Source organism: Chiloscyllium punctatum, chromosome 30 (genome assembly GCF_047496795.1).
Source record: "Chiloscyllium punctatum isolate Juve2018m chromosome 30, sChiPun1.3, whole genome shotgun sequence".
Lineage (NCBI taxonomy): Eukaryota > Metazoa > Chordata > Chondrichthyes > Orectolobiformes > Hemiscylliidae > Chiloscyllium > Chiloscyllium punctatum.
Genome location: NC_092768.1, coordinates 16113852 through 16126745, shown reverse-complemented (window position 1 = coordinate 16126745; position 12894 = coordinate 16113852). Strand labels below are relative to the sequence as shown.

Below are 12894 nucleotides of genomic sequence, written 5' to 3'. Positions count from 1 at the left end.
AGTCCTTGGTGAGACCACACTTGGAAAACTGTGTCCAGTTCTGGTCGCCCTACTATAGGAAAGATACAGAGGCTTTGGAGAGGGTGCAAAGAAGGTTTACCAGGATGCTGCCCGGACTGGAGGGCTTGCCTTATGAAGAAAGGTTGAATAAGCTCAAACTTTTCTCTCTGGAGAGAAGGAGGAAGAGAGGAGACCTGATCGAGGTATACAAGATAATGACTGGAATAGATCGAGTCAATAGCCAGAGACTTTTCCTCCGGGCAGGATTGACTGGTACGAGGGGCCATAGATATAAGATATTAGGAGAAAGGTATAGAGGAGGCGTCAGAGATAGGTTCTTTATGCAGAGAGTTGTGAATGCATGGAATGCGTTGCCAGCTGTGGTGGTGGAAGCAGAGTCATTGGGGACATTTAAGCGACTGCTGGACATGCACATGGATAGCAGTGAGTTGAGGGGTGTGTAGGTAAGTTATTATATTTTACATTAGGATTAAACCTCAGCACAACATCATGGGCCAAAGGGCCTGTTCTGTGCTGTACTTTTCTATGCTCCAACAGGAGAGGTAAAATAAACAAATCTTACTTAATTCAACAAACATAATCAAATAGGTACTTCACTTTGTTGTTGGATCACAATGAGCTCCACATGTTTTAAGATTTCCTGTGCATCCACGTTGTGTAATTTGTAGGTCCCAAAGTCTGTCATCCTTACTTTCTGTAATACAAAGGAAAGAGTACGTGCATCTGTGATAATTCGGTCTTTATATTCAGATGTGACAAAACCTTTGGGTACATCGGGCGATCCATAAAATTCAACAATGTTTATTGTATTCAAGAGTCGAGAGAAGGTCCAAATCGTCAAAGTATATTTCTCAGGATTTTCTGGTCCAGGGATTTTAACATCGCTTCCTTCATACACCTCTATTTCAACTGTAACTGAAATAAAGAGAAATTATATTATGTACAATCAGTAAAACACAACAGCAGATAAAATGACCGTGCTCAGAGCCAGTGCAAAACATCAGCCAGACTGGACTGGTCTGAGGAGTTGCTGTTGGGACATCATTATTAAACCAGATACATACTTGCTCTGACAGAATGAGATATGGATTGACAACACATTCCCATTGCTGACAGAAGATCCCAGAATCGGACATAAGATGGATAAAAGAAATCTGTTTGAATGATACTGGAGCAATTGATCATGGAGCAAATTAGGCAGTGAGGGAGCAAAGTCCATTCTGTTGAAATACTTAATCCTTTTCAGATGACATTTGTTCAATATAAAAAACGAAACCTTTGTCTGACCTTCAAACATACAAATTAGGAGGAGTATATACATTTGACCCTTCAAGCCTGCTCCACTATTCATTACGATCGTGGTTGATCTGGTTGTGTTCTGAATTCTGCATTCCTTTCAACCGTGATTGATTACCTGTCTAACAGGAATGTTAGCTGTTTACCTCCACCTTAGAAAGTTTCAATGAGACAGCCTCCACTCCTTTCTCTGAGTCAAAGAATTCCAAACTGGCACAACCCAGAGAGAAAAACAACCTTTCTCAGAGAATGGCATGGGGTGGCATGATGGGTCAGTGGTTAGCACTGCAGCCTCACAGTGCCAGAGACCCGGGGTCGATTCCAGCTTTGGGTGACTACTTGTGTGGATTTTGCACGTTCTCCCCGTGTCTGTGTGGGTTTCCTCTGGGTGCTTCAGTTTCCTCCCACAGTCCAAAGATCAGGTCAGCTGGATTGGCCATGCTAAATTGCCCAGAGTGTTAGGTGCATTAGTCAGAGGGGAAATGGGTCTGGCTGGGTTACTCTTCGAAGGGTTGGTGTGGACTTGTTGGGCCTAAGGGCCTGTTTTCACACTGTAGGAAATCTAATCTAGGACCAGCAGAAAAGGCTGTGCCAACAGACACTTCCAACCTGGTCCAATGCCACTGCCCAGGCCAGTGCTATCTCCACAGTGGAATAGTCAGCAGTGCCATAAAAAGGTCAATAGCCTTCTCCACTCCATCTGGTTAGGTGTCACACTCTTCTGTCTGTTATCTCACATTCACTCTAAGTCTGGCAATGCACTCACTTCCCACTCATGCTCAGCCACTCCCACAACTGCATTGAAAACGTTCCCTCATGCTCTCACCCACCCTAATTGCTCTACCATTAAGCATGCATGCCCTCTGTACCGCCCCCTTACATCCTCAGAACATCTTATCGCCTTTCCCCCACATGCACCAACATTATTAATTAATACCACCACTGTCACCTTATTCAGCGCTCCCCATTTCTGAGGATAAATGTACCTAGGCCACAGAGGAAACATCAGCAAGGTTGCTTCCGACATCCATCCAGTCTAGATATTGACATTTCATAGAGTCATACAGTACAGAAACAAAGGTCCTGTAGGTCAACAAACACCAAACTACACTAATCCCAATTACTTGCATTTGGTCCTTAGCCATTTTATGTGCTCGTCCAGATACTTTAAATGCTGTGGAATCATCTTCTTCCATCACCCTCTCAGGCAGGATGTTCCATATTTCTACTACCGTCTGGATAAAGGAGGCTTTTCCTCAGATTCCCTCCAAACCACTTACACCTCACCCTAAATGTCTGCCATGGAGAAAAGATTCTCACAATCTACTTTGTCTATGTCTATTGTAATTTTGTATACCTGAGTCAGCTACCTCCTCAGGCCTCCTCTGGTCTAAGAAAAACAAACTCAGTCTATCTAGTCTCTCTTCATAACTGAGACTTTTTATCTCAGGTAAAATCCTGGAACCTCCCCAATGTAATCATGTCCTTCTAATAGTGTGGCACAAGTATACATTGCTTATGCCCAGCTTTGTGAAGGATAACCTCCCCTCTACTAGCTTTGCATATCAATTCTTTGAGGGATTGGGCATTATCTAAGTGCGAAAAATTGTGTACTTAAAATCCCCATAAAGACTCGTCGGGCGTTAAAATTAGTACAACAAGTGCTGCCCACTCAACAAATTGGACTGATATAATGATTCCTTCATTTTCCAACCTTCTGATTTCTGCCTCTACTTTTTCCCATAAGGCAAATGGCATTTGGCCCTTGCAGAATTGTGGAATGGTCAACATGCAAGGCGGCCTTGGTGAGAGGGGTAACTTCTTCACGCTGACAGCAGTGCATACATGGAATAGGCTTCCAGAGAAGGTAATTGAGGCACTGTAAGCAACATTTAAAAAAACATTTGGCACGGTGGCACAGTGGTTAGCACTGTTGCCAGAGACCCGGGTTCAATTTCCGCCTTAGGCAACTGTCTGTGTGGAGTTTGCACATTCTCCCCGTGTCTGCGTGGGTTTCCTCCGGGTGCTCCGGTTTCCTCCCACTGTCCAAAAATGTGCAGGTTAGGTGAATTGGCCATGCTAAACTGCCCGTAGTGTTCAGTGAAAGGGTAAATGTAGGGGAATGGGTCTGGGTGGGTTGCTCTTCAGAGGGTTGGTGTGGATTTGTTGGGTCGAAGGGCCTGTTTCCACACTGTAAGCAAGCTAATCTAATTTGGATAGGTACATGGATGAGAAGGATTAAATTAGATTAGATTACTTACAGTGTGGAAACAGGCCCTTCAGCCCAACAAGTCCACACCGACCTTCCGAAGAGCAATCCATCCAGACCCATTCCCCTACATTTACCCTTTCACCTAACACTATGGGCAATTTAGCATGGCCAATTCACCTAACCTGCACATTTTTGGACTGTGGGAGCACCCGGAGGAAACCCACGCAGACACGGGGAGAATGTGCAAACTCCACACAGACAGTTGCCTGAGACGGGAATTGAATCCGGGTCTCTGGCGCTGTGAGGCAGCAGTGCTAACCACTGTGCCACATGGATTAAAAGCAGGCAACTGGAATTAGCTGAGTGGACACCATGGTCAACATGGACCACTTTGAGCCAAAGGGCCTATTTCCATGCTGTATTACTCTATGACTCTGATAGCCCTAGAAGACTTCTGGGTATTTAATTAGGACTTGAAACTTTTGACCCAATCTAGGTTAACATCTCACAACTAATTTCGCCCCATCAAGCTTGGGGCCAAGCTTTTTAGCAGCATCACTGGTTTTTGAACCAGCTGCTTTTCATTAAAAACGGAATTGAGTTGTACCCTTAATCTATAAAGGTACCCTAGTATAGATTCTCAGCCTAGCTGAGGTCTTGCGTAAAATAAGGGATAGAGTCCATAATGCATTTTATTAAAAACTGGTTCTGTGATCATTGATATGACCACATTAATATTGACCTCTGTTAGAAACAAATGTTTATCTTGATTGGTTCTGAATTTGCTGTTGCTAAGCAATTTAGATATTCCAAACCAAATGTAGGTGGACATTCCAAGGTTTAAACTATCCTGGATACCAGCCTATGAGTTATATTATCCAATTTAATTCTAGTACGACCTTTTTGCTATCTTGAATTCCCATAAAGGTAATAACTACAATGGCTTGCCAGCCAGGATCCTGGCTTTGTTTTGGGGTTTTACTATGGGATGACCAAAAGTCCCTCTGACCCTGATTGAGGTGATGCAATTGCTTGCACTCAAGTGGTGTTCCCCAAACTGTTAGACTGGTGATGGTGTCCACTTCCATTGGAATACCCTGCAACTCATATGCTCCACATACCACATTTTCCAATGATAAAGCCAGTTGCAGCACCTGTTTGAAATCCAGTTCAGCTTCAGCGAGCAGGTGTTTTTGTATAATTACATGATTAACCCCCACATACCAGACAGTGTCTAAGCATTTCATTCAGGGTTAAACCAAAGTCACAGGCTTCTACCAGTCATCTTAACCGAGTCAAAAATCCTGACACAGAATTCCCTGGCTTTTGAATTGACTAGTAAAAGCACTAGCATCTCAGTAACAGAGGATGATTGGATTCATAATATTCCTTAATTCTGTCAGTCAATTCTTGAAAGGTTTTCCTATCTGGTGTCTCAGGGAAGGTTGGGCTTCTAATGACAGAAAAAGTTGCAGGTCCACAGGCTGTCAGGAGAATTACTTATTGTTTCTCATTTGCCACAATGTCGTTTGCCCAGAAAATAACATACTGGGTCCAGATCTTGACGGCAGGATTGAACCAGTCCTTGACTATAGTATTTGCCTCATTCAGTGTCAGGTACCAGAGTGTCAGTTTCTTTGACATTCATCCTTTTTAATATGTCAGCCTCGGCTCCCTGACTGAACCAAATTAACAACCCCAATCAGTGAACTCATATTCCATGAGGTTCAGCTGGCTAACCTCATTACAATCACTACAAACTACAAAGCCACTTTTGTATCCAGCTGCCAGATTAGCCTGGATCCCATGTGGTTTTATATTCTTTATTAGTCTCCCATATGGGACTTCATCAAAGTCTTTGCTGAAATCCATATAAATTACTTCAACTGCACTATCCTCATCTGCACATCTGAGGACTTTCTCAAAACATTCTGTCAAATTTGTTAGGCATGACCTCCCTCTGACAAAGCCATGCTGACTATCTCTGATCTCTTGCCTCTCTATATGGAGATTAATATTCCCCTTCATAATTTTTTCCAATAGTTTCCCACCTACTGATGCAAGACTCATTTCCTGGTCTGTCATTTCCTGGTTTATCTCTACCACCCTTCTTAAAAAGTGGAGTCACATTAGCTGTTATCCAATCCTTTGGCACCTCTGCTATGGCCAGGAAAAAAACAAATTTGGGCAGAGTCCTGTAATTTCTTCCTTCACATCTCAGAGTAGCTTGAAATACAACTTACCTGGACCTTGGGAATTTGTCCACTTTTAAGCCTGTCAAAACTCCCAATACCTCCTCACTCCCTATCCCTATGTCAATCTGCTCAAGACATCATAGTCTCTCTTCCTGAATTCTGCAACTAATCTTCCTTCTCCAAGATGAAGATAGTTGTGAAGTTTTCAGTTAATACTCTACCAATGTCCTCTGGCTCCATGCGCAGGTTGTCCCCTTCATCCTTAATGGGGTCTACTCTTTGCCTGGCCATTCTCTTCCCCTTAAAATAGTTATAAAGTATTTTGGGATTCTTCCTAATTTTATCTATCAGTGTTTTTGCTTCATGTTCCCTCTTTGTTTATCTAATTGCTGTCTCAACTCTCCTCTCTCCCATCCACACTGCGCCCTTCCCCATCCCCACCCCCACCTCCCACTGCACTTTCTATACTCCACTACGGCCTCTATTGTTTTGCTCCCTTTCTACCTGCTAAAAGCCTCTCTTTTTGAGTCCTGAATATTTATAGACATTTAGGGTTATTTGGGCTTGTTGCTTCTACATATCACCCGAGAGAGAACATGCTGGCCCTGTACTTTTCCCCATTTCCTTTTTAAAACCCTTCACTGTCCTGCTGTAGATTTTCCTACAAGTAGCTGCAGATCAATTGCACTTATAAAGGTCCTACATTCCCCAAAAATGGTCCTGGTGTTTCAGGAATCTAAAATCTTCCTTCTTCAGCCATACATTTATCTGCCCTATTCCTATGCCATTTTCCAAGAATCATTTCATGGTCATCATTAGATTTTCAATCTAAATTTTATACTCGATCGAAATTCCACCATCTATCTCTTGATTACTAGTTTACTTACAATACCACTAGGCTATCATCTTACACATCAATCATTGTCGATTATCATAAAAACCATCTGCTTCACTATTGTTCTTTAGGGGAGGAAATCTACCATCCTTCCTGTCTGCCTACATGTGACTCCAGACCCAGCAATGTGGATGGGCTCTGTTGTCCTCTGAAATGGCCCAGCAAACCACTCAATTCTAGGTAATCAAGGATAGCTGCCCTAGTCAGCAATACTCACATTTCATGTAAGAAGATAGTAATAATTTAATATCAAACTTAATATTGCTCGATATTAGGTCAATAATTTGCTGAACACCTAGGTCAGACTCACTGGACTATCCCTCACACCCTGTTTGACCAATGGGACAACATTTGCAAATCTCCAATCCTCTGGTACCTTACCTGTATCAAGTTAGGATTGGAAAATGATGCTCAAAGGAAGCCAGATTAAATTGATCCAGTTCTAGTCATTTTTCTAGTCCCTCCAGTATTTTCCTTCTAATTTAATATTTCACATTGCTCCTCTTGAATGAAAATCTCTGCATCAACCTTCTCATTTGCATAAGGAGAAAAAGTATTCATTTCAAAACTTGCTAACATCTTCTGTCATCACACATAAGTTATCATGGATATCTTTGATAGGCCCTCATCTCCTCAGATGCAAGGAATTTTGGTGCTATCCCCTAAGTACTGATTTTTCTTTCAGTATGATGCGTAGTCAGATGGGAGATGGAATCAGACATGGGTTTGGGTAGATAGTTAATGAGGTCAGTTTGGTAAGAGATAATGGGCAAACTCAGTAGGTCTTATGGATAAAATTCCACAGAAAAACTCAATGCAACTTGCACTCGGCCAAAAAGTGTAAGATCCAGCCCTTTGGTTTACCTCAATCTTACTAGCCTATATTTTATCATATGTCTTTGCTTTTGCAATTTCCTATTTCACTTCAAGCCTGTAGTCTTCCTCCTGAATGGCCCTCATTGATTTGCCACTGGCTTTCCTTCAAGCACTTCGAGTCATAGAGGTCACAGCACAGAAAAAGACTCTTTGGGCCTATCACTTGCGCGCCAATTCAGCATCTGTCCAATATCTCTTCAATTGCATGTACTATTACTTAATAACCGATCCCTCCATCAAGACTGACTGTTTATTCATATCTACCCTATCCAAGCCCCTCATAATTTTATATATCTCAATTATGTTCCCTCTCAATCGCCTCTGCTCTAAGGAAAACAACATCAGTCTATATGATCTCTCTTCATAACTGAATCTCTCCTGCCTTTGGTGAATCTCCTCTGCACCCTTTGCAGTGCAATCATATCCCTCTTATAATGCAGAAGACAAAGCTGCACACAATACTCGAGTTAGTGCATAATCAATATCTTATATAGTTCTAGCTTAATCTCCCTGCTCTTAAACTCTATGCCAAACTAGTGAAAGCAACAGTTCCATATATCTTCCTAATCACTTTATCCATCTGAATTGCTACCTTAAGGGAAAGGTAGACACACAAAGGTCCCTCTGATCAATAGTGCTCCCCTTTATTCCTTACTTATCCTGCCCAAATATATAACCTCACACTTATTCAAATTTAATTCTATTTGCCACTGACTAGCCCATCTGACCAGCTTGCTTATATCCTTTTATATTCTAAGGTTATCCTCCTTAGTATTTACCAATCCATCAAAATCCATTTGTATCGTTTGTGAACTTACTGATCAATCCTCATACATTCAGATGGAAATCATTTATATAAACCACAAACAGCAATGGCCCTAACACTGACCCTGCGGGACACCACAGCTCACCAACTTCTGGTCAGAAGAACTCTCCTCAACTATCACCCTCTGCTTTCCTGGCACTCAGCCAACTGTGGTTTCAATTTGCCAAATTTCTTTCGATCCCATGGCCTCTTACTTTCACTACCAGTCTCCCATACGGGACCTCATCAAAAGTCTTGCTGAAGTTCAAAGGCATTGCCCTCATTTACACAACTCGTCACCTCTTTGAAAAAAATCAACTTAAATTGGTTAGACATGACTTTTGTTTGACACAACCATGCTGAGTGTTATTCATTAATCCCTACCTGGAGTATGAACAGCTAAGAGGTAAATTAAAAATCACTAAATTATAAAAAACTGAAAACTTAATAATCTCTGGATTACTACCTGAGCCACCAGCTAATTGGCACAAGGTCAATAAGATTAAGCAGGTAAATGCACGGCTCAGAGATTGGTGTGGGAGAAATAGGTTTGAATTCATGGAAATTGGCACCAGTACTGGGGAAGAAGGAACCGGTTCCGATGGGATGGTCATCACCTGAACCATGCTGGGACCCGAGTCATAGAACATAGAACATTACAGCGCAGTACAGGCCCTTCGGCCCTCAATGTTGCACTGCCCTATCATACTAATCTGAAGCCCATCCCACCTACGCTATACGTGCACCTATGCATGTACGTGCATTTGCCTGTCCAATGCCGACTTAAATGCACTTAAACATGGTGAATCTACTACCGATGCAGGCAAAGCATTCCATACCCTTACTACTCTCTGAGTAAAGAAACTACCTCTGACATCTGTACCTATCTTCCCTCACTTTAAAGTTGTGTCCCCTCGTGTTTACTTTCCCCATACTTGGAAAAAAGCTCTCCCTGTCCACCCTATCTAACCCTCTGATTATCGTATATGTCTCTATTAAGTCACCGCTCAACCTTCTTCTCTCTAACGAGAACAGCCTCAAGGCCCTCAGCCTTTCCTCATAAGACATTCCTTCCATACCAGGCAACATCCTAGTAAATCTCCTCTGCACCCTTTCCAAAGCTTCCACATCCTTCTTATAATGCGGTGACCAAAACTGTACACAATACTCCAAGTATGGCCATACCAGAGCTTTGTACAGCTGCAGCATAACCTCCTGGTTCCGGAACTCAATCCCTCTATTAATAAAGGCCAAAACACTGTCTGCCTTCTTAACAACCCTGTCAATCTGGGTGGCAACTTTCAGAGATCTGTGTACATGGACACCGAGATCTCTCTGTTCAGCTGCACTCCCAAGAATCTTACCATTAGCCCAGTACTTTGCATTCTGATTACTCCAGCCAAAGTGTATCACCTCACTAATGTCTGCATTAAACTCCATTTGCCACCTCTCAGCCCAGCTCTGCATCCTATCTATGTCTCTCTGCAACCTACTACATCCTTTCTCACTATCCACAACTCCACCGACCTTAGTTTCATCCGCAAATTTACTAACCCATCCTTCTAAGTCCTCATCCAGGTCATTTATAAAAATGATGAACAGCAGTGGACCGACCCTTGCGGTACGCCGCTAGTAACTGGACACCAAGATGAACATGTTCCATCAACTGCAAGCCTCTGTTTTCTTTCAGCAAGCCAATTACTGATCCAAACTGCTATGTCTCCCACAATCCCATTCATCCGCATTTTGTACAATAGCCTACTGTGGGGAACCTTATTGAACGCCTTGCTGAAATCCATATACACCACATCAACCGGTTTACTCTCATCTACCTGTTTGGTCACTTTGTCAAAAAAGTCAATAAGATTTGTTAGGCACGACCTACCCCTCACAAAACCATGCTGACTGTCCCTGATCAGATTATTTTTTTCTAAATGGTTATAAGTCCTATCTCTTATAACCTTTTCCAACACTTTACCAACAACTGAAGTGAGACTCACTGGTCTGTAATTACCAGGGTTGTCTCTACTACCCTTTTTGAACAAGGGAACCACATTTGCTATCCTCCAGTCCTCAGACACTATTCCTGTAGACAATGATGATTTGAAGATCAATGCCAAAGGCTCAGCAATCTCTTCCCTTGCTTCTCAGAGGATCCTAGGATAGATCCCATCCGGCCCAGGGGACTTGCCTATTTTCACACTCTGCAGTATTTCTAATACCTCTTCCTTGTGAACCTCAATCTCTTCTAGTCTAGATGCAAGTATAGAGTCCTAGCAAATTGCATATCTAGGGTGGTAGACAGGGCTTTAAACTTAATGGGGGATGGTGGGGGGGGGGGGGGGGGGGGGGAGGGAGGTTGGTTTCAGTTGAGTGTAAGTTAGAAAACCAGATTTAAAGCAGGAGGTAAGAGCGCAGAATACAGAAGAGGTTATTAAAATCTCCAGCACAGAAAAAGACAGGACAGAGTATCTGGAAGGGTTGGCAATTGAACTTCACGCACACTGGATAAATGAATCACAATAAGAGGGACGGTTACTACAGGACTGAAAGTGTTATATCTGAATGCACACAGTATAAGAAATAAGGCTAATGAGCTTGTGGTGCACATCAAAATTGGCAGGTATGACGTAGTGAGCATCATATAGATGTGGCTGCAAGGGAATCAGCATTGGGAACTGAATATTCAAGAATATACATCCTGTCGAAAAGACAGGCAGTGGGCAGAGGGAATGGGGTTTCCCTGTTAGTAAGAAGTGAAATTAAATCAAAGAAACAAAGTAGGGTCAGATGGAGTAGGATCTTTCTGGGTAGAATTGAAGAACCGCAAAGGTAAAGAAACCCTGGTTGGAGTCATGCACAGGCCTCCAAACAATAGTCAGGAGCTGTGGTACAGCTTGACAAGATGGGTAGGAAAGGCAAAGTTACAGCGATCATGGGGGTATTTCATGCAGATGGACTAGGAAAATCAGGATGATAGTGGTTTGCAAGAATACGAATTTGTGGAATGGTTTACAAGATGGCTTGTAAATCTTGTTGAATGCCTTACTGAAGTCCACATAGATCACATCTACTGCTCTGTCCTCATCAATCTTCTTTGTTACTTCTTCAAACAACTCAATCAAGTTTGTGAGACATGATTTCTCACGCACAAAGCCATGTTGACTATCCCGAATCAGTCCTTGCCTTTCCAAATACATGTACATTCTGTCCCTCAGGATTCCCTCCAAGAATTTGCCCATCACTGAGATCAGGCTCACCGGTCTATAGTTCTCTGGCTTGTCTTTATCACCCTTCTTAAACAGTGGTACCACGTTTGCCAATCTCTAGTCTTCTAGCAGCTCACCAGTGACTATCGATGATACAAATATCTCAGCAAGAGGCCCAGCAATCACTTCTCTAGCTTTCCACAGAGTTCTCGGGTACACCTGATCAGGTCATGGGGATTTATCCACCTTTACCCATTTCAAGACATCCAGCACTTCCTCCTCTGTAATCTGGACATTTTGCAAGATGTCACCATCTATTTCCTTAAAGTCTATATCGTCCATATCCTTTTCCACAGTAAATACTGATGCAAAATATTCATTTAGTATCTCCCCCCGTTTTCTGTGGCACCACACAAAGGCCGCCTTGCTGATCTTTCAGAAGTCTGAGGAGAAAGTGAGGACTGCAGATGCTGGAGATCAGAGCTGAAAATGTGTTGCTGGAAAAGTGCAGCAGGTCAGGCAGCATCCAAGGAGCAGGAAAATCGACGTTTCCGGCATGAGCCTTTCTTCAGGAATGAGGAAAGTGTGTCCAGCAGGCTAAGATAAAAGGTAGGAAGGAGGGACTTGGGGGAGGGGCGTTGGAAATGCGATAGGTGGAAGGAGGTCAAGGTGAGTGAGATAGGCCGGAGTGGGGGTGGGGGCGGAGAGGTCAGGAAGAAGATTGCAGGTTAGGAAGGCGGTGCTGAGTTCGAGGGTTTGGACTGAGATAAGGTGGGGGGAGGGGAAATGAGGAAACGTGAGAAATCTGAGTTCATCCCTTGTGGTTGGAGGGTTCTTAGGCGGAAGATGAGGTTCTCTTCCTCCAGCCTTCGTGTTGCTATGGTCTGGTGATGGAGGAGTCCAAGGACCTGCATGTCCTTGGTGGAGTGGGAGGGGGAGTTGAAGTGTTGAGCCACAGGGTGGTTGGGTTGGTTGGTCCGGTGTATCCCAGAGGTGTTCTCTGAAACGTTCCGCAAGTAGGCGGCCTGTCTCCCCAATATAGATGAGGCCACATCGGGTGCAGTGGATGCAGTAAATGATGTGTGTGGAGGTGCAGGTGAATTTGAGGCAGATATGGAAGGATCTCTTGGGGCCTTGTAGGGAAGGAAGGGGGGAGGTGTGGGCGCAAGCTTTGTATTTCTTGCAGTTGCAGGGGAAGGTGCCAGGAGTGGAGGTTGGGTTGGTGGGGGGTGTGGATCTGACGAGGGAGTCACGGAGGGAGTGGTATTTTCAGAACACTGATAGGGGAGGAAAAGGAAATATATCCCTGGTGGTGGGGTCTGTTTGGAGGTGGCGGAAATGACGACGGTTGATACGATGTATATGGAGGTTGGTGGGGTGGTAGG

At 43.5% G+C, this 12894-nt stretch overlaps 1 protein-coding gene across 5 annotated transcripts in view; it reads right to left on the bottom strand.

Annotated features, from left to right (window-relative positions):
* The window catches only part of LOC140455209 (uncharacterized), a 197501-nt gene that overhangs the window by 73222 nt on the left and 111385 nt on the right, over positions 1 to 12894 (bottom strand). For all 5 annotated transcript variants that reach the window (XR_011952793.1, XR_011952794.1, XM_072549926.1 and 2 more), the window contains exon 4: positions 619 to 936. Coding sequence is in view for 3 of the 5 variants with exons in the window: in XM_072549926.1 (XP_072406027.1) it covers positions 619 to 936 (318 nt within the window). In the remaining 2 variants the exon portion in view is untranslated. The remainder of the gene's footprint in view (positions 1 to 618; positions 937 to 12894) is intronic.